Source organism: Passer montanus, unplaced genomic scaffold (genome assembly GCF_014805655.1).
Source record: "Passer montanus isolate IOZ18808 unplaced genomic scaffold, ASM1480565v1 scaffold59, whole genome shotgun sequence".
Classification (NCBI taxonomy): Eukaryota; Metazoa; Chordata; class Aves; order Passeriformes; family Passeridae; genus Passer; species Passer montanus.
Genome location: NW_024370926.1, coordinates 3874045 through 3900515, shown reverse-complemented (window position 1 = coordinate 3900515; position 26471 = coordinate 3874045). Strand labels below are relative to the sequence as shown.

Sequence of the window (26471 nt, the reverse complement as noted above, 5' to 3'; positions counted from 1 at the left end):
AAATTTTTCTCTCATAAAAAGCAAACTCCAGCTGAGAGGAAATTTATCTCCCTTATCAAGATGAAATAGCCAAAGTGCACAAAAGAGGCAATGCTGACTCTGAGGGCTTCTTTGCAGTTTCCCCCAAGCCCAGGAGTTTAAAAGGGAGGTCATTAAGCTCTGCTCTTTCTTTTGAGAATTTAATGGACAACTGGCTTTTATTTTGCTCATTTTCTGCTGGGTTTTGTATTTCATGCTTCACAGAAAGCCTGTGCTCCTCTGCTTCCTAGAATGTTTGTTCCTCTTCATTCCCAGGAACCATAAAAATTATTCTATTTAGATTTCATATTTTTATGCAGTGCTGTAAAATCACCTCAGGGTTAAGTAACCCAGATTGGGATCAGAGCAGTCCTGTGAGTGGGAGCTCTGGATGCTGCCACCCTGACCTCAGATGAGCACTCTGCCAGTTAATTAATGCTTTGTTTTAATTGTCCTACCATGCTGGCCTGATCTGATCCTCAGACAGAGCTTTTTATCACAAAAGTTTCCTCTTCAAAGGTCACAGGCACTACAATGAGTCCTTTGGGCAAAGGGCTGGAAAACACTTTTATGTACAATCAGGAATAAGGATTCCTGAAATCCTTATTTGATTAAGAAATCATTATGTGATTAAGAAATCCTTATGTGATTAAGAAGAATGAATATTACACAGAAGTAGAAATTTCAGAAAATTTGTAGAGTGTATGTAGTACTGGACACCTTGATGAGCACTTATTGACTCCACAACTACAAAATGTGAATAGCAAAAAGTCAATCATAGCAATGGTGGCAAAAGTGGAGATAAATTCTGGATGGGCTGTAATCAGAGCAGCACATTATCTTTGTGCTCTGTGCAGCTAGCACAGCCTGCATGCAGAACAGCAGAAATGATGATAAAAGTCCTGCAAAAAGAAGTCAGGGATGTCAGCAGGTCATGAACTGCAAAGCAGTGGAGGAACCATCTCATATTTGGAGAAATTTAAAAAAAATCAATAGGAATACTAATTTGATCAGTGTTTGAGAAAAAACATAAGCCATTCAGATAGGAAGGAGAAGGGGAAATGAAAAAAAAGATATCAATAATAATAATAAAATCTCAGTCTCTGAACAGAACAATGCAGAAGTGGAAACAGAAGTGTGAAGAGAGTCAGTAGAAACCAAGAAAATATTCAGAGAAGCAATTGTATCAGCAGGGAGGATGCTTACACAGGACTAGAGAATTCTTTTCAGCAAAAAACCCACAGAAATGAAATGCATACAGCTACATACACAGGTGAGATACTTTATATAAAATAGCAAGTGAGAAAACTTCAAATTCCTTAGAAGATCAGAAGAACTTCAGCAATGTGGACTGTGGTGTTTGAAATGGAGCAGATCAAAAGAATTAAAGACAGTGACAGGGCAAGGGGGAAGGGCTTCAAACTGAAATAGAGCTGGTTTAGATTGGATATTAGGAGGAAATTCCCTGGGAGGGTGGGCAGGCCCTGGCACAGGGTGCCCAGAGCAGCTGTGGCTGCCCCTGGATCCCTGGCAGTGCCCAAGGCCAGGCTGGACAGGGCTTGGAGCACCTTGGGACAGTGGAAGGATAACTCTCACTTATGAAAAATTCCTTTTTTGTCAATAAATCAGCTGATTTTGTTGATAAGCTTAAGCACCTCCACTCTCTGATGTGACAAACTTTAAAAACACCCTGTCTTTCCACAGCCTTGGTTTTGAAAAACTGAACTAACTCAGGTGTTTACTGATTATTTTTTTTCCTGTCAAGGCCTTCCACAGCATCAGGCAGTGGTTGCTGCACTGAGATGCTGATGTTTCCCATAACCTGAAGCTGATCTGGACAAATTCTTTGTAAAGAAGAGAAACAAGGTGTGAAGGGTAGAATGATGTGGTTTGTGAAGTCCTCTTAAGGAGTCCATTAGAGAACAAGGGAGATCCAGTGGACAATCCTCTGAAAGGAATTCAAATTCCAAACTCCAGAGATTCCCAGAGAAATTTGGCTGTTGCAGGCTTGAAGGGAAGAGCACTGTGCATAAGAACACAAGGAAAGAAGGGCAGGAATACATATATATGTATATATACACATAGATTATTCTGATTTCTCAGTGGAAAGAGGCTAGCAGCAGATCTGTGCTGTTTCACACCGATCTCAGTGATCTGTAAAAGGGATTGAAGAACAGGCTGACAGATTTTTAGTGGCATCAAACTGCTCAGAGCAGCAAAAATCAAGACTGATTGCAAAGAGCTCAGTCTTTACAGGGACTGAGTGATCAGGCAATAAGCTGGCACAGGAAATCACCTGATGGGAAGGTAACACCAAGGGGGAGACAAAACAATCTCAGCTTCACATGGAGAGTTATGAGCTTTGGGAGTTTTCATTCACAAAAGAAATGCTGGAATTACGCTCACTGGCTCCCTGAAAACCTCATCCCAGTTCCCAGCAGAAGAAAGGAAATAAAAAAAAAAACCCACCTAGAATTACTGGTAAAGAAAAAACCAGGCAAGAGGATGCAGATGTAAAAATCCATTTGTATGGTCACACCTTGATTGCTGGGGTTAGCTTTGAACTTGCCACCACAAAAATGCTGCATTTTTGAGCAGCACATCATAAAGACCTCTTGGCTATCTGAGCTTTTCTCTCCTGAGCAAAATTCCACACTGAAATAAGGACCCTTAACTCCTCTACTTGTCATCCAGGAATCTCAAAGCAAGGGAGGATAATTCTTAAATAGATAATTTAAAAATAGATAATCATTAAAGTGGCTTCATAGCTGGGGAAGCTGAGCTTTGAGCAGCAATCTAACTCATTCAAAATCAAATAAATGATGAAGGCAGAGGCAGAAGTAAACTCCAGGGCCTCCCCCACCTCATACACACCCACTCACTCCAGCAGCTAACTGGTTGTAGTGAATTATTTTCAATCAGGCACAAAAAATCCCCCCAGAGGCTGCAAAATGTTCAGTTCTCAAAAACTGTTCAGTTCTCAAGCAGAAGAGGGGAAAAAAAAATCTATTAAAGCTGAATGAGAGGTTTTTTGGGGAAAAAAATTGATCTGCCTGTTTGAAAAATTACAAATTTATATAGTCTTAACTCTGAGAAATATTGCAGAGCAGCTCATAGCTGGGGTCAGCTCACAGCAGAAGTTACTGAGGGAAAAAGCAGCTCAGGTAACTGCCTCTGGTGCCTCTTCTCTGAGACTTGTCCTCTGACCCTGCTCTGTTTTCGTGGTTCACCAGTTCTTGGCAGTTTTACATCTCAAATTCAGCACAAAAAATGTATTTTCCTTAATAAAATCAGGAGGGTTCACTGATTTTATTAAGGAATTCGCTTCCCTGGCTTTTTTTCCACCCCTTTGCCCCTTCTTTAGCTTCAGAGAGGGGTGTGTGATTAAAACTCAGTTATGTGACTCTGAGAAAAGAATTAAAAAACCCCAATGTGCTCATTTGAAGAGAAAATACCTAATAGAGTGTGTTTTTCCAGTGCTATCAGAGGTTAAATTTCAAAGCATCCAATGTGCTCAATTGTTAGTTCTCTTGTGGGATATGTACAAGTCAAAATCAATTCAGGAATGAAACAAAAAAAAATTATTACCTAAATTTTCTTCCTCAGATGTTCTGTCAATAAAAGCACAGGTTTCTTGCCCAATATACAGAATCAGCACTTATATTCAGTTTCTTTTTTTTTCTGCAATTGTCTCTAAAATAGTTTCCCTGTTTTCAGCCCAAGTCAATCTCTGAGCTCCTTCTACACAGACAAGTAGAAAATCAATCAATCAATCAATCAATCAATCAATCAATCAATCCAGCATCTCCACTGCCTCATTCAAGGTTTTGTACCTGAGATATGACACAATAATGTGATCTGGGATGGACCTGAGGGCTGCTGCCATGATCAAAGGCCTTTTTTAGGCCAGTCTTTATTTCCCAGTGAGGCTTAGAGCTCCTGCATGACCTGTTCCTTGTGTTACACCATCCTGTGCTGCAACAGCTCAATGCTCAGAGGTGAGAAAATGAGAAATCAAGACCAGTGGAAGTAATTTTTGTCAGAAAAAAAAAGTCCTAAAAATAATATTTAAACAGAATTGCATCTTTAGAAGCAAGTTTATCCCTCTAGGAATATTCAGCACTCCACTCTTGTTGCCACTGGCTGGTGCAATGATGCTTCTGGAATACACCAAGATGTGTCCAAGGGGTAACCAAAGCTCACCTGGGCTAGACACTGAGCTCTTGGCTCTCCACTCAGGGAGGTGAAGCCAACTATAACTTTCCCAGATGCACAGGAGCAGTAATTTCATGGAGTATTTAGAATTTCAGCTTCTAGTGTTGGTCCTCTTTTGGAAATAACACCAATTTCGTGTAACATTTGTGTCTCTTTCCAGCAGAGGCCTGGGATAGTTGTCTCACAGAGTTGTCATAGAATGGTTTGGGTTGGAAGGGACCTTAAAGATCATCCAGTTCCACCCCTTGACATGGCATGGACACCTTCCACTATCCCAGGGTGATCCAAGCCCTGTCCAACCTGGCCTTGGGCACTGCCAGGGATCCAGGGGCAGCCACAGCTGCTCTGGGCACCCTTGCCAGGGCCTCATCACCTCACAGGGAAGAATTTCCTTCTAATATTCCATCTTAATCTACTCTCCATCATCTCCAAGCCATTCCCCCTTGTCCCATAAGGCCTGTGCCCTGTCCTGCTTTTTCTTTCACAAAACACAGCTGCAGCTCCACTTCAATCCCCCATTAGTTCCAATCCAACTCATAAGCAGTGACTGGAAGATGTCACAGAGCTGTCCTCTTTTTGAAATCCCTGTTTTCCACTTGTGGTGGTCACTGTTCACTGGAGGGAAGAGGAAGGCAGCCCTTTGTCTGTGCTAAGGCAGAGCCATAATCCCATTTAGGGCAGACTGTGCTGCCCTGGGTACATGGCACACGTCAAATTTCAGTGCTTTTAATCCAGCACTTTTCACAGCACCCTTGAAAGGGTCACTGACTCCAATAACAGCAAGTGATGCTTCAGTCATTATCTCCAGCTTGAATTTATTCACATAAGGATCAAACAAGCGAGCATGTCAAGAGGCTTTAATATACCGTGGAGTTGTGGGTTTTAATTAGAAACACTCCAAAAGTGAACTGACAGTTCAAGTAAAAAATAAAAAAAGCAGGGGAGCAGATTTTAGGAATCAGGAGCGTGCTGTAACAGGAGGTTTTAGATTTGCAGTTTAGATTTTGTTTGCAGAGGGATGCTTTCATCCCCCAGCAGGAATAACCCTGAAGTGAGGGGAAGAAGAGCTTGCCCTCAAATGGTATCAGCTCCTTTCCACCCCACAGTGCAATTACTGCTGCTAGCTCATTAGTGTTTTAATTAGGGCTCAAGTGCAGGCAGGCCAAGGTAGGAAGGTTCAGTTCAGTGTCAGCTCTGGGCTCTTCAGCCCAGTTTAGAGGGGTCTCAAGGCTGCTCCAAATTAGAGGCAGATATAATGACCTGAATAGAAAGCGGCAGCTCCCAACTATACCTCCATCTTCTGGGTGTCTTTGGGGTCTTTAAATATTTACAGTGCTGTTCTGGGGAGAAAAAAGCCATTTTCATGACTCTATGGTATCTGTCAGAGATGCTACCCAATGATTTCACAGATCCTGTGGACTAAAGGGCTTATGGAAAATTCAGAGTCACAGATTTCCAGGCAATGATGTGAAACCCAAGTACTCCACACGTCACAAATCTCCCACCTTGTGTTGTCTAAATAGGATTTATTTGTGAGGGAATCTCTGTATCAGTGAGGTCAATTTACTATGAGGCTCCTTCTGGTTTTGTGATGGCTCCCTCAGCAACACAATTTATATTCTGTATATCACACCCATTGCAATTTCTCTTCCTTAGAACATAAAGAAAAGTATTTTTACATAAAAATATACTCTATGATGGGGTTTTTTCTCTCCTCTTTTCAGGCGATCTTTTTGCTGTATCTTAACAATTAAACAGAAATGAGCTCTCCTGCTGCCAGTACACAGATCAGCTGCTGGGCAGAACAGAAACTTTTTTCATGCTGAATCCCATGAACAGGGCACTGACAAAGAGAGAACATGAGGCTCCTCAGCCTTGAGGAAGCTGCCAGTGGTGCCTGTTCAGGAGCATTTGCACCTTCCCTGTGGGGACTGGAGTGACATAAGGGACAGCTCCAGACAAGCTTGTGTCCTGGCTTGTAAGATCTGTGTGTATTATATTGCCATCTGTCAGAGGTGGGGCAGTTCTCTGCTGTTCATGGGGCAGTTTTCTTTATCTCTCCCACAGCCAATCCTCCCTCCAGGAGATCTCTGCTGTCCATGGCCACTGAGTGTCCCTGCAGGGCTGATCAAATTCCAGCATCCCATGGGGAGATGCTCCGCCCAGGGCAGGAGCCAAGCATTCCTACCTGGATCCAATCTGAGCCTGGAACAGCACAGCAGCCTTTGCCCACTGCATTCCCAGAGGAGCAGCTTTCTCCTGCCCTGCATTCCCAGAGGAAGAGCAGGCCCATCTCCAGCAGCCCTGGAGCTGCAGAGGAAAACTGCAGCCTTGTGCAGGATCCCTGCTCCAGCAGAAGCACAGCTGGCACTGCAGGAGGGCTGAGCCCCCATGGGATGGGACTGTGCCACCACCCTGACACACAGGGCTCAGCTCCTGCTCTCACTCTGGCAGTGTTTGTTTTCTTTTTTGTACTATTGCATCTGCATTTTAATTTTCCTAATAAAGAACTGCTATTCCTATTCCCATATCTTTGCCTGATAGCCCTTTAATTTCAAAATCATAATGATTTGGAGGGAGGGAGTTTACATTTTCCATTTCAGGGGAGGTTCCTGCCTTCCTTAGCAGACACCTGGCTTTTCAAACCCAGACACCTTGGCTCCCTAAGAGGGGGAACCCACTGAGCCCTGGGAATTCACTCTTGGTTCATCTGCCTGGAAGAGCAGAATCCTTTTTTCAGCTTTGTCCTTACTAACAGCTAACTAATACTTTCCATCCACACTCAGTTTCATTTGTTTTTTTTTTTCTGGGAAAGCACCACTGCGCTTCAGCTGAAGGCTCAAAATGGGTTATGAATGAGCTTCCTTCTCCCTCTGCCTAATCTTGGTTGGCACAAGAGACAGTGTTGGGTAAACAGATAAACAGCCTGGTAAGCGTGGGCAGCACTGGGAAGGAAACTTCACAACAGGAAATCTAGAAACAAACACACAGCAGTGTTGGTGATGGAAGAAATGGAGCTGATGGTGCAAGATGCAACTCCTGACTGTGATTATTAGGTTTTTCTAAATAATGTGCGTGACAGAATTGCTGTAGTTGTCACCATGAGACCAGGTGGATGAGCAGATATTGTAATGCACCCCCTGGCTTCAAACATTTTTCCTTTCCACCTGTCAAAACCTTGTACAAAGGCAAACAGCACTGCAGAGGGAGGAGGAAAGAATTGCCCAAACCCAAAGGAACAGCCAAAACCAAATCACTTCAATTCTTGCAGTATCTGCTGAGGCCACTTCAGAGAATACCTGAAGATGTTTGGCCTTGTTTGTGTCTTATTTTTCATAAAAGCAGATGTGGAACATGACAGATGAAATTTTCTCTCAGTGGGAGATGGCAGTGTCCTCCCACCCACATAAACACTTACCAGGAGAACAAGAATCACTGGCCCTTGGTAGATGTAGTCAATATATTTCCCTGGCTCTTTTCCAAACCAGCACCTGTGAAAAACAAAACACATAAGAAAACAATTTGTAAAGGTAAATTCACTTTTAGACTGCAATATGAAGGACACTACAGAGAGGTGTTCCTTTGCTCACTGCACTGTTTATATATAAATAATCAGCAAGTAATGGAATTTTATGCTGCTCATCACCTGTGGTTGGACACAGATTTGAGCCCCACTTTCCCCTTCCATTAAAACATTCATGTTCCCTCTATGGTTTTGGCTATTTCCTGTATAAATATTTATAAGAAATGTGAGAACCTGCTGTAAAAAGGATGCAGGAGATGTCTGAGAAAGGGATTAAAGAAGTATTTTATGTAAGAGAAAAAAACCCTGTTATCCATTGCAGTGCCCAGAGACACATTTACAAAGTAAGGGCTGTTAATTAAAGCAATGTCTCAAGTTTCATGGAAATGCTGTCTAAATAAAGCACTGAATGGATAAGGAGTCATCTCATTGGCTTTGAACGAATCTAGGGACACTGGGGATTCTGGAAGTGCTCAGAAACCATGTAGATGTGACACTGGGGACAGGGTTTAGTGGAGGACCTGGCAGTGTTGGTGAGAGGCCTTTTCCAACCCTTGTGATTCCATGGCCACCAAAGCCAGCAGACAGAGCAGAGCCACCATCTGAAGCCACCAAATTCCTGCTCCAACATTCCTTTCCAAACTGGGACAACCCAAAACAGGCTGGGAAATGGACTCAGGGGAAGAGAAATCACAGGTGAGCCAAGTGGCCCCAGAGCAGAGGAGAGCCTGGACGTGTCACACGTGACCGAGCTCTGGCCTGACTTCCACCAATTCCAAGTGTTTTTCTCCCTGCTGTGTTACACAAGAAAAGAACCCCGTGATTTCACAGCAACCCACACTGATACTCACTTCATCCTCCTCCCTGAGGATAATAAATCTGCTCTGTTTATGTTGGTACATGAATGAGAGACAGGGCTCAGGTTGAACTCACACCATTCCCTTTTCCTTGGGGTAGTTTTGGTCCAGGCCAAAAACTAACCAAGGCCAAAACTATTCCTGGGGAACAAATCTGGAGCCAGAGGACATTCCCAGCAGTCCACAAACTGCAGCTCCCCTGATTTTGGAGGCCAAGAAGATTTAATGATACGGGTGTGAATTACTCCATGCTATTTGGAAGTCGAGCCTTGGAATTAATCCAGGCCCAGCTAATTCAGTTTTACAGATACAGCCACAGGGTCTGCATCCAGGATTCTACCAAGCTAAGACAGCTTTGCATTCATAATTCCTTAAGGTTGAGATCATTGGAGCTCCAGATCCCTCAGGAAGTAGATTTTGGAGTCCAAGGGTCTGAGAGTTTTCTTCCCTGTCATGGATACCCCATAACAAATCTATATAGCAAAAGTTATGCCTTCCCCAAGTTTGCTTTGTGAAACAGATAATTTAGTGCCACTGGAGCCATGGAAACAGGGATAATTCCTGAGCCAGGGAGACCACAGAGCCACATTTGCACTTTTACAAGCAGCAAGATGTAATAGGTTGCCTCAAAGAGGTTGGAGTCTGTAAAACACGACCTCATGAGTCAAGGGGAAATGAACAGGGATCAGGAAAGCTCTGGTTCAGATGGGATCCTTGTGGATCACACCACGGCCTCAAAGCCCCTCTCCAAAATGTGGTGTTTGCTAAAACAGGAGGAGCTGCTTGCCCATTGCAAGATGATCTGACGGGACAGGAGTGTTGGGGTACGCAGCTGGAATCAGGAACAGTTCAGTACCTCACAATTATTTGCCTTTTCTTGGCTCAGTTCCCACATCCTTTAAGTTCCAAATGAATGAGGGAGCTTTGAATGTTTTAGAAATGCAAAAGATGTCTGCTATTCCCTGGTGCACTGAGTGTGAATTGATAATTTTGCAAATCATCTTCTAAAATTTGGGCATGAGAGCAAGACTTGGAATAAGGTACTTCCTCCAGCCAAGTTATCATCCAAAAAGAATCCCCAGGGCAGCCTTAAATGAATGAAACTGTATTTTTGAATTTTATTTTTTTTTATGTAGCTGGAAAGACATGAAAAAAAAAAATAAAATTACAAGATATGCCAGGGCAGGAAACAAATTTCTCCAGAACTTGCAAGATCTACATTTGAGAGCAGATTTTGAAGGGTATTTTGGGAGAACTTTTTTTAAGGCCTGAAACTCAGAGAACTAAGAGAAGCAAAGAGTTCCTGGGAATCTGGCTGCCCTAGCAGAGGGACTAATATGAAGCAGACTGAAGCATGTGGCAGAACTTAGTGGGCTAGAAAAAGTCAGCAAAGAATTTGGAACTGAGCTGGTAGAGCACAAATGAGGTTCCAGGGCAAAGGCTGCTTGTTTTCTCTTTGGAATTTAAATGCTGCTTGGCTCAAAGACCAAAATGCTGAAATTTATTATCTGAAGTCCAGTGTTAGACCAAGGTTGTGCTGAGTGAACAATTAATGTGGATTTATTTCCACACTGAGAAAACAAGGTTGTGGCCAAGGACAGACTCTGCAAGACAGGACTCTCCAGGGGTGTTGGTGTTCCAAGGTTCCTTTTGTAGGTAGTGGAGAAAAAAATCCCCAAATCCCCAACAGCTTCTTTAGGTCTGTGCTCATCTCGTTAGGTTGTAAACCAGATCTGTTACACTGTAATCTCAATAATTCTAATTAAATCAGGTTACTAACGCTGAGAAGAGACAGTTATTTGCCAGAAACATTATAAATGTCTGCAATTGATTAGCAATATTTCATATTTAGAGTCTTAACTGTTCCAACTAGGACTTTTAGCCAAGGTATTGCAAACTGTTCTGCCAATCATCTGAACTCTTATTTTAAATCAAACACAAGCCATTATTCCTGCAATAAAATAATTTCTTTGAAAGCAAAAAGAGAAACTTAAATCACTGATAATTATTTGGTGCATCTCTGACAATTATTTGGTGGATCTATGTGAAATAAAAGCCATTTAAACACTTTTTATTCTTTTTTTTTTACCTCTGGAAAGATAAAATAAACACCCCTGAATACTGAAGAGGAGAATTCAGGAAGACAGTTGTGATAAGTCTCAGATATGTAAAACATATTTCTGCTGAATAGCACTACTTAATATTCTTCAGGGTTCTCTGATAGTTCTTTATATAACCAAACCCACCACTGGTTTTATCACGATTGTTAATTAGATCTCACTAATATTCTTCCCCTTAACAAATGCACATCAATGAAATTACTTCAATAGCCCTTAATAATTTGTGTGTGATTTTTAAAATTGAGATTTAACAGCACTTTTTTTTTTCCCCCCCAGAGTTGCCATATTTTGCTAAAGAAGTGATAAACCCCAGGCAGGATATTTGCCACAGTACCAATTATAGTTGCCTCACTGGGCAGCAAATTATTAAACACAAAGATCTCTATTAAATTAATATTAATTGATATTAAATATCTCTAATATTAAAGATCTCTATTAAATACAAAGATTAAAAAGTCAGGAAGTTGCTTGAAGCATTCTCTTAACATTCTTTCTATTCTGAGCTTTTAAACTATGATGAGCTACACAACCTGAACCCCAGCTCAACCTCCACACAACTTACATGGATACTCAGACAGAGAAAGAAGAAATTCCCATTTTTCCTGAATTTTGGGCAGTCCCAAAGAGTCTTGGAAGCTGCAGGCAAGTCCATGTTTGCTGCCTGTGTCCATCTGGCTGGTTGTGACCTCCTGGGAGCAGCACACGACTCCCCCAGGGCTCAGGACAAACGGACAAAAACTCTGGCAGGGAGCAAAGTCAGGACCCTGCATTTTAGAAGAGGAACTTCCAGCTGTTTGAAGAATCAGGGGATGAGATCCCCCTGGGAGCCTGTCCTTAGGGACAGAGGAACTGACCAGGCCTGGCAGCAATTTAGGGACATTTTTCTTGGGGAACAAGAGCTCTCCAATGCCACGTGTAAGAAATCAGGCAGGACAGGCATGGCTGAACAAGGAGCAGCTCCTCAAACTGAGGAAAAAGGAAATGCACAGCCAGGGGAAGCAGGAATATGTGACCTGGGATATGGCTTGGATGTGTATTCATGTCCTAATTTGTTTAGAGAGCCACACAAACACAAATATTAACATCACTTACTGCTCATTTTCATAATACAGCTTTCCAATGGCCCAGGCAATGATGATTGGGCAGGGAATACCTGCAGGAGCAAAAAATAAAATTAGGAGTTAATTATGGATGGATGGATGTGTCCATGGTACCAAAGTAAATTCAGATTTGTGTGAGGAGAGTCTGAGTTAATGAATGGGAGACTCTAAATAATAGTGGTCCTAGCTTGGTGTGCTTGAGACATCACAACTGCTAAGACCTTTTAATTTATGAATGAAAAAAGATCATCTCAACAGAACTTTAGTACCAGTAAGGAAAGTTAGTAAAAATATTAACAAACACTCATAAATACCTATATTTCCATAGAAGTGAGCAGAAGTATTTTGGCTGACTTAAAGCCAGTTTTGGTCCCTTTTCATTTTCCTGCAGCTGATACAGCAGAATCTTAAAAGACAGTACTTGGAAGTGGGTGTTTAGGTTTTTATTTCCTAGGCTCCAAGAAGCTTGTAAACATACTGGGATCTCTATAAGAAGTACAATTTCAAAACTTTCAACAATTTTTTGAGTTCATTGTTCCTTATGAAACATGACTGAGAAAGAATAGCTTGAGATCTTGAAGGATCAGAATTCTTGTTTTTTTTCTGTTTCTGAAGGATCCAGCTACTCTTAACTATACAGACATCAGTGCACTCCCTAAAAATGGTTTGAGTTAGGCCTTCCAAACCAGCTGGTCTGAAGGGGATTTGCTGGAGGAGGCACCTGGAAGGGAGGCAGAATAAATGGAAGTGGCCTCCTGACTCACACTCAGGCAAGGGGATGTCAAAATTCAAAGGGGAGATTTTCCCCTCTCCGTTCCCCCTTTAACTTCTCACCTCAGGAAAACCCAAACAAGTCCAGCCTCACCAGCTCCATCCCCCATTCCAAAGTGCAGGTTCATGTCTCTGGAACCACTGAAATCACGGAGGTGAGTGCATGTACAGAGCTCCAGTGACTCTCACAAGTATCTGCAGTGAGAGTAACAGGACTTTAAAAACCCCCATGGAGGAGCAGAGGTGCATTTGTCTCTGACACAAATTTGTCTCTTTTAACCTTCCCACTTTCCATTCTGTGGGAAATGGAGGCTTTGAAGAGATGGAAAGAGAACCATGACACAGAGGGGACAGGGCTGAGTTGCTGAGGGGTCATCTTTAACTTCAGCAAGGAGTAGAGCAGCTCTGATCTCCTGCCCCATCATCCCTGGTGGCTCCTGTGCCCTTCAGATAATTGTGTTTTGTTTCATCCTGTTACCACACAATCAAAGGCTCTGGTGCACTCATTTCCCCATGTTCTTGGGAGGAATGGACAGAGAAAATGAAGCCATGCCCTCTCTCCTGAAGGAAAACATTTTACTTTTCCTTGTTAAGTGAAGGATAGCGATTTGAGAATAAGACTGGTAAAAAAATGTGCATGAGGAGGCAGAGCAGAGCCAGAATGCACCCACAAGGTGGCTGGAAATGTTTATTCAGCTCACAGCACTCCTACATGAGTAATGAGAGACCCAGAGGATTCTGACAGAGGTAGGGAGTGAAAACACCAGGGATCAAACCAGTCTGTGGGTGTGTGAGAGCTGTGCAAGCAGCTGATTTTCCGGTTTGCCGAGAGAATTGAAAACTATTGGGGAAAAAATTGAATCAACTCCCCAAATAAACATTTTCTTTCTACTACAACTCCTCTTTCCTCCCATCTGATTTTGGATTGAATGACATATTTTGTTTCAAAGGCTGTTTCTGCCTTCAGAACTGCAATCCAATTACTTCTGTAGAGAGAGAGAGAGAGGCACTTCTGAACAAAATGTCATTCTGCTTTCACAAAAGAAAATATTGGTGACTTTTTTCCACCTTTCTTCCTTCAACAGAGAAGAACTGCTAGATTCACTAGTTCTGTTTGACCTCAGATTTTCATTCAAGTGAACAAACTCTTTGCCTGGGGCTTGTCCTGCCAAACATCTCCTGGCAGAGTTCAAAACATGGAGATGTTGGTTGGGAAGGATCTCTGAAGGTGTTTGCTCCAATTTCCTTATCTGAGCAGAACCATCAATACTCACCCACCTCAGCCAGGGCTTAGCCTGGCTGAATTTTTAATGGCCCCAAGGTCAGAGTTTTCACAGCTTTTAAGTCACATGTTTCAGTGCTCCACCATCTGCTGGCATTTTCTGTTCCCTTAACATCCACCTGGAACCTCCCAGTCTGCAGTTTATGGGTATTGTCCCTTTTTATCACATCTGCTCTTACCACGCAGAATTTGGCTCCATCATCTTTGTAATTATCTTTCAGATCACTCCTGGCACCAAACAGATCCCTCCTCATCTTCCTCTGTGCCAGATTAAAGCAGCTCAGCTCCTTCAGCCCCACATCACAGCTCATGTCCTTTAGATCCCTGACCACATTTTCAGAATCTCTCCAGTTTTTTCCACATCCCTTTCTGACCTCAGGAACCATAACTGACCTCAGCATCCCAAAGGCAGCTTTGCCACAGCTGAGTCTTTGAGTAGCCCCAAGGACAGTCCAAAGATGATGTGTGACTCTTTGCTAAAGGCTGTTTTCTAGGAACAAATCCCTCAGCAGCTGTGGAGCTGGACTGGCAGATAGCGAGGTTCTTTTTCAAGTCAGCTCCTCACTTAGAAGTGTCTGCTCAGACTGAGTGGTCCAGATTTCACCCCAGGGGGATTTATAATATTTATTCTTGCCTGTCTTTGTCTTTAACACTTTAGTGCCAGGTACCACAGAACACCATTTTATCCACAAAGGTCACTTACACCATCCTATGAAGAGAAAGACCCATTTCCTCAGCTTATCAGTGGAGTAGGTCATCACTATAGCAGTGTGTAAGTAGCAGCCTTCCACAAACATCCAGAAGAAGTTGGTCACCACAAAGTAATTGTAGACAGTGGTAATACATCGACACCAGGGCTGGAAAGGGAACAGAAAAAAAATATTTAAAAATCATGGTGAGAATATTTCAAAGATTCTGCATGTTGTTGTTCCCTTAAAAAAATCAATGGTAGAATTCATTCATGGGATGCAGATTTATCCTGTCGCTTGGAATCACAATATTTTAGGTGCTGACAAGAACTCACAGATCCATCTGTGACCTTCTGCTGAGGCTGGCTTTGACCATAACAAGCAGGATCTGCTGTATCCAAACCTGTCTGGAAATTTCAGGTTCCAGAACAAGCCTCCAAGAGGAGCAGGTCATGTCACCACAGGTGAGCTGTGTCAATGTCATGGTCTTGCTTGGTTTCCACTGAGGGAAAGGAGCATGACTGATATTTAAAGAAAAAAATAATTCAAAGGCATGTTTTTATCAGCCAATTTATCCCCTCTGTTCCTGACACTGGTGATTTATTCTGTAAGTCACACCATGTCACGTGTAATCTCTGAATTTTGCTACGACCTCAACAGGAATTTTTTGTAAAATGTGAGAAAACGTGGTTTTTTCTCTCCAGAATGGCTGGGCAGCGAGACCACAGCTGTGGGAGGCACAATTAGCTCCAGATGGGAACATCCCAGCAATAAATCACAAGGAACTGAGGGTCATTTCCACAGTGCTGCTCACCCAAGTCTGGGAAAACTTCCTTCTTACCAAGCAGACATTGAGTGCATTCCCTGAAGCACAACTCTCATTACCTGGGTTCTCTGCTATCACTGATATTGGTCATTTTGGTCTCACCATTCTCCAGCCTTTTTAACTAATTCTAGTGAAGTATTTCCAGCTTTCACCCTCAGTTAATTTTATTTTAGCCTTCATACGTAGGAGATACTGATGGTCTACAGGCAGCCAACAGAGCTGCAGATGCACCACCAAGCCCAGTAAAATTCTGAGGTTTAAGAATTTACTGGGCAAGAAGCACAGTCAGAAAATGACAGCCCATCCACAAGTTGTGATCACGTCTCTGTATTGAATGGAAATACAAAGAAGAAATCTTTTGGATGTGTTGACACTTTCATTTCTGTATTATTTAATTAATATTTGAAATTCAGTTTGGCTTCACCCTCAAAATAGGATTAAAGCCCAAAACAAACCAGAAGAAGCTTAAATATTTTGTTTTCGAATGTTTGTTTAAACCAAATTTCCTTTTTCCTTTCCTTTCCTTTCCTTTCCTTTCCTTTCCTTTCCTTTCCTTTCCTTTCCTTTCCTTTCCTTTCCTTTCCTTTCCTTTTCCTTTTCCGAATTGTACAAAAAGAATTACATCCAAGTCAATTTTTCCTGTGTCAGAACTAAGAGAAACTGGCTGGTGGCTTGAGAGGATTCTGGGACAAACAAATACAAATAATGGTGGTGAGATCTCCCCCTGCATGACTTCTGTAGGAGACCAGGAGGAAATGAATTTTGATCAAGTCCTTTGTGGATTTATTAAAATTGAATATAATTGAATAAAATTGCAGAGCTAATTAGTTCACACCATTCTATTTATTTGGTGAGGATTCTTTATCCCCACATGTACCCACCATTAGGCTCCAGATAACTTCACCAATTCTTTCTGGATTTTTTTTTGCAAGCATTATAAACTTAATGCAAAATATTTCCACATTGATGTTCTGTATCTGTTATTTAATCTCCACTGATCAGCACAGAAGAGATCACATCAATAGCTAGAATAAATGATGTTCCCATTCATTCCGGTGGGGTTATTTTGACTGACTTATCCCACAATCACATAACAAAGTTATCACCAAGCTTGTATGAAGCACCTTTCCCAAAAAGGCTGCAGAGAAAAGATGAGTTAATGAAAACTGGGGCATGTGATGATCCATCCTTATATTTGGTTTATATTTTCATTGTCACTTCGTGCTCACATTTTAAGAGGTATTTGAGTCCTGTCTCCAACAGATTCTTTTCCTAAGTAACTGTAAAAATCTCAATAAAGATTTGCAGCATAATAATGAGGGCAAGTCACACAGAACTGTTGACCATAAGGCTCCTAAACTCTATCTTCTGGAGTGTGAGACTGCCAGAAGCACAGTCAGAGCAAAAACTGAATTAACAGAGTTTACATTTTCTCAAAGGAGAAAATCTGGTGAGTAATAATAGAGATTTATGCATGGACACCTACTTTATGTGGGCACTAATGATTTCTCTATTTGTTTTCCCAAAGCATGGGACCGAAGTTCAGATGTCAAATCTTACATTTGAAGAGCTAATCAAGGATGATGAGTGCCCAGCTGACACTGGAATGAAAGGAAGCATGGAAATCTCTCTGAACACATGGATAAGTGTCCCTTGAACTATCCAAACAAAGAAACTCAGCACCCAGAGCACCAGGGCAGGGCCCTGCCACTCCCTGCACTCACCTCATTGCTCTCGTGGATGTTGTGATCTATCATTTGAAGCAGAAACCACATCACATTCCTCAGGATGAACGTGGTGATCAAGTTCCAGTGGATAATATTCCGCAGGCATCTGATACTCCTGAGCAGGGAATATATAATGAATATATCCACACACACATCAATAACCACACAGAACAAATGAAAAAATGCTGTTCGTTGCACAGTTTATCCCCCTGCAATCCCTCTGTTACTCTGTGCAACAAGAGGTTTGTGTTTTTGCAAAGCCACGTACAACAATTTGTCTTGACAACACGACTGAATCAAGTCAAGCAAGTGAAACAGCTTGGATCTACTGAAAAAAAAGAAAAACCATTCAAACTGTTATTTTATCCTTGGTTATTAGTTTTGCTTCCCTTCCCTCCATCTCTAGAACAACTGGAATTGATAGAAAAGCCTCTGAACAACCAGGCTTCCCTGGAAGCTGCTGAGTTGCTCACAGGAGGAGATTTAGTGACAAATATTTGTGCTGGACTGGCAAAGCTGGAATAATTTACATTTGGGTAATTCTTGAACAGGCTCACCTGTGTGAGTTTGAATTAATGCAACAGGAGAGCATAAACTGCCTGCTTTTCAATCCTGGGCTTAGCTGGCTTAAACTTGTACCTAAAATGAGGCAGAGCTGCACATCCTCCTTCATCAGGAAATATTTGTGTCTGGTTTTAGTCCCTCCCCAGCCCCCATGCAGGTACAATGTAAATTATGAGCACAGTGTAAAATATGAGCTTCAGTAAGCTGGGACATAGTGCCATAAAACAAAAGAGGGCACATCTGAAATATACTTGCTGTTGGAAATAGCTCCAGGAGGCAGCCAGGGCATGATGCTATTGCCAGAAAACAAAGCATCCCTGATGCAAGACAGAGTTACTCGTGATATGTTCAGTCGTTTAAGACCAGAACATTTCTCTTCTGATTCTTTGTGAACTGGTAAAGGATGGCAAGTGCCAAGTTGCAGCGTTGCAGTTACAGAATCTTCAATTAAATGATCTTCTCTCAGCTCAAAGCAGACCCCTCCATTTATGAAAACCACTTCCACAGGGGTTCAAACAGCCAGAGCACTTCCTGGGATTTGGCAGTGGCCATATCAGGCTCCCTGCTTGCCAGGGAAGCTGCCAGATAATGTGGGACAAACACAGAAAGTGGCTCAAAGCTGCTCAGCTGGAAGGGACTGATCTCACCCTAGGGACAACAAAAAGAGAGGCACAATCCAGAAACCAACTTTTTGTTGCCTCAGGTCTTTTGCAAGGCAAACAAGCCACTCTTCTTAACAACAAACACTATTTTCCTACCATAAAACACTCATTGTACTGTTTTTAGGACTAAATGAGTCAGTCTAGGGCCAGAAGCAATTCTGTGATGTCCTTCAGCCTCACAAATCTCTCAGAGATTTCAACCAATTCAGCAAAAAAACAAACAGAAGACCTCCCACATGTGAGATACTTACAGTGAGACACTCAGAAGTATAACCCTGCTAAGCCAATGTTAAAATCACCTCTGAGATTAACGAGTCAGGCTGCCAGAATGAAATTGGTATTTGGTTTGAGAGCCTCAGTGACTCATGATGAGTTAATCTGGAGAACAAATCTCCAGCTGCTCAGACCCCTTCTCTTTTATTTAAGCTACAAACTCCAAAACGCTGCTCTCAGACATGCCAGACCCATCTCACTTTGAGAATTCCACTTTTAACAAAAGGCTGAGGTTCAGGGTTTGGCTTTCAAATAAATGGGGCAACCAAGCTGCCCATGCTGAGTCCCAGGAGAGCACCAGGCTCTGAAACATCCTGCTCAGGGCTGTCCTCTTTGCATCATCCTGCAGCTCCCCTTCACCTACCTGTTCCATTCACTCCCTCCAGATCAAGGATTAGCAAATGAAATTATGAGTTTGAAACACTGCTTCTAGGGAGAGAAGGAGGCAGAGGGCTAAAACTCAGGAAATTCAGGTCAAACTGTGAGTTATTGAGATGAAATTAATTGCTTTTGTGAGCTTTTGCAACAAAACAGATCTGGCACACTTGCCACCTGAATGTATTTCTTGGCAAAGGTAAGATAAAGAAGTGGGGGAAAAAAATCCCTGCTGCAGGCATCCATTTAGATAGAGATATATTTAGATATTTTTTTAGTTTAATCATCCCATGAGCTGGAACATCACTAAATCTGGCTAGGGGAAATCTTATTGCCACAAGATTTACAGCAGGACATTGGACTGGAACACAGGCAAACAGGATCAAACAAAGAGTTGTAGATTTTTGGATCATAAAAAAGAGATTTTCTCCCAGGAAGAACCCAGTCATCAAAACCACATTGTCTTCTTTGACAAGCTCAGTGGACTTGATGATCTCTTCTTTTCCACCCTTAGCAATTCTATGATTCTCTGTTTTTATCTAGTGCCTAGATGATCTTTGCCTTCCTTACTGCTTCTTGGCTCCTGTTGGTTTTTATTCTTTGCCCATCACTCTGCATCCTTCAAACTTTTAGTGTTGTCTGTGCAGGACCCAGAGCAAGAGGGTCTGGTCTTTGTTGGAAACCCCCAACCTTAACAGATAATTATCAAAATACTCCTTGTTTTCAAAAAGCCCTGTTTGCTGAGGGAAGGTGTGCTCCTGGTGTAAAATTAAGTGTCACATTCATATTTTCTGAAAAATCCCTTTGCCCAGGACTTTCTCCTGGGAAGCTGAGAAGCCTCAGAGAAAAAGGAAAACAATTCTTATCGGATTTGCTTCTCCTGTGTTTTGCTGCTTTGGAATGTGGTTGGAGATTGTTTACCCACAGGTGATTGTTTCATTGGTTTCTGCTGCGAATTATTTTGATTTATTAGTCAATCACGTCAAGCTGTGTCAAGGCTCTGGAAAGAGTCACAAGTTTTAATTATTATCTTTTTAGCCTTCTGTAAGCATTCTTTCTGTATTGTTTAGTATAGTATAGTTTAGAATTCTTTAATATAATATAGTATCATAAAATAATAAATTAGCCTTCTGAGAACATGGAGTCAGATTCATCATTCCTTCCTGCCATGAGGACACCCCACAAATACAATAATTAAGTAAATTACAAATGTGGCCAGCAGCTGGAATTGACCAAAATGAAACCTGAAGCTTTGGCTTTGGACATGGAACAGGGACAGCTGGCTCTCCTGTCCCACTGCCTTGAGCAAAAGCCATATTTTGGGTATGAGTAACCTCACACCACTGCCCCATTCCCTTCTGGAGACACTGGGTGTGTGGCTTGGATGGTAAATAGGTATTTTTACCTGCTAAAAAACTTCCTGTCTTTGGGTCTAACAGAGCCATGAAAAATAATCTGAGAGATATCTGAAAGTGTCACAGACTTCCTCAAACATTTCAGGCAGTGATGTGACCCTAGGCACAGAATGGTTTTAACCTTTTCCTTTTTTGTTTGTTTGTTTGTTTTTTCCCTCTCATTTTCTTTTAATAAGAATCCCAACTGGACACTGAAAGTTTGTTATTGCTCACAATGAGCCCAGAGCCCATAGTTCTGTCTCCTAACTACCACCAGCACAGAAATCAGTGGCAATAATGCAATTCACAGCCAAGAGCAGGGAAAGCTTGAGAAATAATTATGTTAGGTTTGCAGTGGAGAGGGAGAATGTGCAGGATAATAAAAGTGTGTGGAGGCTGCAGGGCACAGCAGGGCTGCAGTCCATGGAACAGGGGAACAATCTCTTGGCAGGCACCTGAGAAAGCTGCTCTCATTTTTCAAGCACTGCTGTGGGTGCAGTTATTGTAATTTAGCAGGTGTGAAGCATCTGAGGGGTGCTGAGGAAAGGGTCTCCTCATTCCAGGCTTTATTCACCTGAGACTGCTCTGCTGGGCTCAGGAGCTCACCCTGTGCACAGAATTCACCTCTGCAGCCAGGCTGGAGTCTGAGGTGGGCACTGAATGAAGGACATTTCCCAAACTGGGCAACAAAAGTGCTGAACAACAGGAGACCTGCAGCTCCTGTAATGTTTGCTGAAAGGACAAGGCTGACCTTGTCACACTCATTCATCTCAAAGCCTGAGTAAAAAAAAACTCAGAATACTCATAGGAGTCATTTATCCCCCACAGGTTTTTATTCTGGCTCTTTGTAGATGGGAGGTAGCTTAAATTTAGGAGCCTTAATTTAAATGTAAATACCCTGTTATTCACGAAAATGACCCGTCCCATTTTGAAAACTTAAACACTCATATCAGTCTTCTATGACAATGAGCCCCACAGTTCCTTTCTCCTTGATTAATTATTGGCTTTGCTCTGTGGAGTGGAAAACTAACCAAACCTGTGCTCCAGGAGCAGCAATAACTGCCCTCACAGAACGCACATGAAAAGAATATTCCCATCACTCTGCAACTGGCAGGAGGTGGAATTTAAAACACATTAAGCTCTGTTAGAGGTTAGTGAGCTGAGATTTTCTGCAGGCATGGATGAAATCCCCCAAAATCCAGAAGCTAAGAAATTCGAGGTTGTTCTTACCTCAGGAGGGGATATCACAATCTGGGGGTGGTGGCAGTGGCAACGTGAAGAAAATGAGAGCACAGAAAGCAGAGAGCTGCCTCTCAAGAGGGAAAGAATCACGGGGGAGAGGGGAGAAATGGGAGCTGAGGGCACTGGGTGCTGAACTGCTGCTCCACACACAATTACAGCACTGCTGGCAGGGATTTGTGACTTACAAAGCCATTCAGAGTTCCCCAGCCCAAAGGATCCGATGATGGAAGGTTTACTATTCCTCTTCATGTCAGGTAACATCACTTATGCCATTTCCACTTGTTTTACAAGGCTTGATGTGTGCAGAATGGAGCAAGAACAGCAGCACAAATCACCACCCCAGAGATCCTGAAGTCTGGCAAATCACAAGACACACACACTGAGGCTACAGGCTTCCACTGAGGAGGAATTAATGATTTCTTTCCTACTCTAATCCTTTTCAGACAAAAAACACTGGTCAAAGCTTTGTCTGAACTCTTCTGCTGACTCTTCCCTGGTGCATGGGTCTGAGGATGGATGGAATAAAGAAAGAAGTTGCAGGAATTCACTGACCACAAACTTGAAGATTGAGGTCAGAACATAAAGACATAAGAACTTCCATGTTCACCCTGACCAATGTGTCACTTAGGCTGGGACTCAGTCCCTGTGGGGATCAATAAAAATTAATTTGGGAAAGAGCATTGGAAACAGGGGAGTTGAACAGCAAATTGGTCCTTTCTTTTACCTCCTTGCTCCTGGCAGTCAGAAGATATTCCTGACTCAGAGGCTGCATTTAAACGCATTAAATGACCTCACTGGTGGCCCCAGCTCCTCCCAGGAGTCACTGGACTCCTTCTGTGGTTTAGGTTCACTGGGTCAGACCATGGATTACTCCACTAACATGATGGACTGAAGAGCTCATAACCTGTTAAGCACAGCAGAACACCTTTGTCTGTGCGGGTTCCTCTTCTCTGCCTGTCTGCCCACTCCCAAGGGCTGGATGAGGAAGCATTTCCTCACAAATGCACCCCCTCCTGTTCTGTGGGAGCTGCAAGGTGAAGGAACAGAAAAAGCCTGGATCTGGACAGCAAGAAACTGCTCATCCGTGGGCTGTGGGAGCAAGCTGGGAGGAGTGCTTGGTGCTGCACCCTACAGTCACTCTGTTCATGAAGCAATCTCACTCCTGGCTGTGCCTGACAGCAGATTTTGGGCAGGAAATATCCCCCTGATATACAGCAGGGTCAGACAGGCACAAGCAAGGGGTGTGTGTCACCCTGAGTGAAGGAGCAGGCAGAAAGAATAGAATTTCCTTGAGAAAAGGACAGACAGTTTCTGACATGGAGAGAAAAGATACTGCCACTGGAGGCATCTTGGCTTTGTAAATGAAGGGTGATTTCTTAAGAACCAGTATTTCCCTGCTGAAAGGTATCCAGAGACATCCTCCTGAAAGGGCAGGAGGTTCTGATGAGGGCCTGATGCACAGGAGTCCTGCTGTGGGTTTAGCAGAGGTGTCCTCATCTCCTCATGTTTTCATGCCCTCATCTCCTCATGTTTTCATGTCCTCATCTCCTCATGTTTTCACGTCTTCACATCCTCATGTTTTCATCTCCTCATGTTGTCATGTCTTCACGTCCTCATGTTTTCATGTCTTCGTGACCCAGACAACTGGTTAAGAGATAAGAAGCACAAATACCGTTCTCCATCCTTCCATTTGGAGGGAATGATGAAGGAAGGAAGAGGAAGAACCAGCAGACCATCAATACCTGGCTCCGAGCATGGTGTCACCAGGAGAATTTTGGTTTCTTTTCATCATGGGTTGGTCTGCATGACAGCAAACCTGTTTCAAAGACTGATGATGTGAGGATTTGGGTAGAGAAGTGCAGCAAGTGACAGCACACTCTCATGGAAGACTGAGTTATGGAGTGCCTTGTTTTATATTTGCAGGAATCTGGGAACAGCAGTAGTGGAGCTTGTGCAGAGAAGGGAAACAAAGCTGGGGAAGAATCTGGAGCACAAGTCTGATGAGGAGCAGCTGAGGAGCTGGGGGTGTTTAGTCTGCAGAAAAGGAGGCTCAGGGGAGACCTTCTCACTCTCTAGAACTCCCTGACAGGAGGGTGCAGCTGGGTGGGGGTCAGGCTCTGCTCCCAGGGGACAGGGACAGGACCAGAGGAACAGCCTCAAGTTGTACCAGGAAAGGTTTACATTGAGTATTTCAGGAAAGGTCTTTGCTGAAAGAGTTTTCAGGCATTGGAACAGCCTGCCCAGAGCAGTGGTGGAGTCATCATCCTCAGAACTGTTCAAAAAACATGCAGATGTGGCACTTGGGGACAGGGTTTAGTGGTGGACCTGGCAGTGCTGGGGTAATGGTTGGAGTCAATGATCTTAGAGGTCTACTCCAACCTCAGTGATTCTCCATGGTCTGTAGGAGGATGTGTGTATTCCAGTGAATCCAGAGCACCAGAGCCTTTCTCTGGCTGTGCTGGCCAAACCAGATGAGATAATCTGGGATCTGGGATGAGCCCCCCTCTCACCACACACACACAGAGCACTCAGCTCAGCTCTGCAGCAGGCTGGACATGAAGAAGCAATTAAGGTGAAAGCCAACATGCTTCTCCTTGGCCTTCCTTATCAATAAATCAAGAGCCAGGTGTACTGTGAGCAATTGTCCACAAGAACCCCTTTATTTACCTGAGAACAGACCATGTTGTTCCCTGACTCAATTTCCTACCACCAGCATCCTGAACTACCTCACATGCAGGTGTCAGAGCTGGGCTTCCACGAAGGAAAACAGCAGCAAAGGGGGGAAAAAAGCAAAATTCTCCAGCAGCTGACTGCAGCCTGGGTCAGAGGTGGGCAGGAAGAGCTTCTGATTGTTGGTAGGGAGAGGATGTCCTGCTTATTAGTTCCACCAAATGACCTTAATTGTGTGATTTGACAGAGAAAGCAGAGAAACAGAAACCCCATTCCTTTTGCCTGCAAAATTGTGAGATCTGGAAAGGCAGAAAGAAAATCACATCAATCCTTTCTGCAAAGGTGGCCTCACTGATTCAGAAATGGACAGCTATAAATAGCTCTGGTAAAACTGAAAGAAGCTTTCTGTTGATTTACTGGGTTTTTTCTCACTCTATCCATACATGGTATTTTTCCTCTGGGATGCACAGAGCCACTATTTTCTGATTCAAAGCATGAGACAAACAATTAACATTAACAATCATAATAATGTGCCAGAGTGGTTGAAAGCTCACTGAATCAGCTGAATCATCTGCATAGAAAAAAATCGCAAATGAAAACTTTATTAAGGAAGCTTGGAAACCTTCTATTAATTCATGTAGTATTCCATTAATAATGATGTTCAATTAAGACTGGTGTCCCAAAGCTGATAGGGGAAATAGGAGTGCACTTTGCTGGAGCCCTTCCCATCCCACAACTGGAACACGCCAGAAGGAGAATCATGGACAATACTTAAAAAATTATTTCCCCTCTTTAGTCTTTTCTAGGGCAGGCAAAGCACATGCACAACCCATAAATGGCACAGAGTGGGAAGAATACCTCACAGCAAGTTATTTCCCAGGCTCTGTGCCTGTCAGGCCCTATTTGCTTTCACCCACATGGAAGCCTCCCCTGAGGTCCCCATGGTTTCTTTCCCCTGTGTGCTCCCTCAGTGCACATATTCTGGAACTGTTAATGCTTCCAGATGGGAACAGCAGCTGGAGAGGCTGGCAGGGAAAATCAGCTTCTTGGTGGCAGTGGCCTGGGGGAATGTAAATATTCCCACAGGAAAAGCAAGGGAAGAATGGAAGCCTGGAAGGAGGTGACAGCTTTATCAGGAGGACAGGAGTGGAATGCTCAGGTGAAGGGGAGAAGCAGCAGCTTCCATGATTATTTAGGATGTACAGAGACCCTAAAAATAAACCCACTGTGGAAGCATCTGTGTGTTTGTCTCTTCCAAAGCATTGCTCTCCTGCCTTCAAGCCAGATTTTAATTGCAGGACATAGATCATCCTGCCTGCTTTAGACACAAGGGCTTCCAGCACTGATGTTCCAGGGCTGGGAAGGATGCAGCCAACACACAACAGGCAGGGCACCCCCAGACTGCCTGTGCTCATTGCTTAAATAAGGGAGAACTGAAACCCAGCCCCTGCAAACTCCACAAACACAACTCCAACCTTCACTGTGCCATCAAGACATCCACTGGAGAGAATTCCCAATTTTCACACGAACGATGAAAATACAGATGACTTTATTTAGTGTAGCTTGTGATTGTGGCTGAAGAAAAAGATTTAGGACTCTGCTCTACTTTGCTCTGCTAAATGGTGGTCAGATGCCAGTAATTTTTGAACAAAGAGAACACAGGGCTGCAAAGTATCTCTTTAGCAGAAAACACCTTGCAGCTCAGGTTTTCTGACTCAGGTTATAGCTATCAGTCCACACTGTGGAAAGGCGAATGATTTCCATGGAGAGTGGCCACTGCAGTGGGATTGCACAAATCAGAGATGGGACTTCAGAAGCCAGACAGTGAGAGCTCAGAGTGGTTGATCTGGCTTACAGCTGCTGTTTGGGAAATACAGTGCACAGCATGTCCTCATTCATAATCCCCTTATGGGATTATACAAAAAAAAAAAAAATCTGAAACAAAGTTAATTTAAATGACCAGCTAGAGAATTCAAAAGTTATCCTTTTTTAAAAAAAACTTTTAATACAATTACACAATTAGCAAAGTTTATTACATTATCTACATTTGCAGATACTGTGGTGATAAACCAAGGAGGAAAGTCTGAACTGCTGATGCTGCTGTTCACACTCTCCTTGGCCTCATCTACACCCAGACATGGTGTGAAATATTTAATTACTTTG

The 26471-nt window shown here is 43.0% G+C and overlaps 1 protein-coding gene across 2 annotated transcripts in view; it reads right to left on the bottom strand.

The window, feature by feature from the left end:
• Window positions 1-26471, bottom strand: part of CRHR2 (corticotropin releasing hormone receptor 2) — a 142561-nt gene that overhangs the window by 24836 nt on the left and 91254 nt on the right. For both annotated transcript variants that reach the window (XM_039726560.1, XM_039726561.1), the window contains 4 exons: window positions 17126-17243; window positions 14590-14743; window positions 11826-11886; window positions 7652-7724 (listed from right to left, as the gene is read on the bottom strand). In XM_039726560.1, the coding sequence (XP_039582494.1) occupies window positions 7652-7724; window positions 11826-11886; window positions 14590-14743; window positions 17126-17243 (406 nt within the window). The remainder of the gene's footprint in view (window positions 1-7651; window positions 7725-11825; window positions 11887-14589; window positions 14744-17125; window positions 17244-26471) is intronic.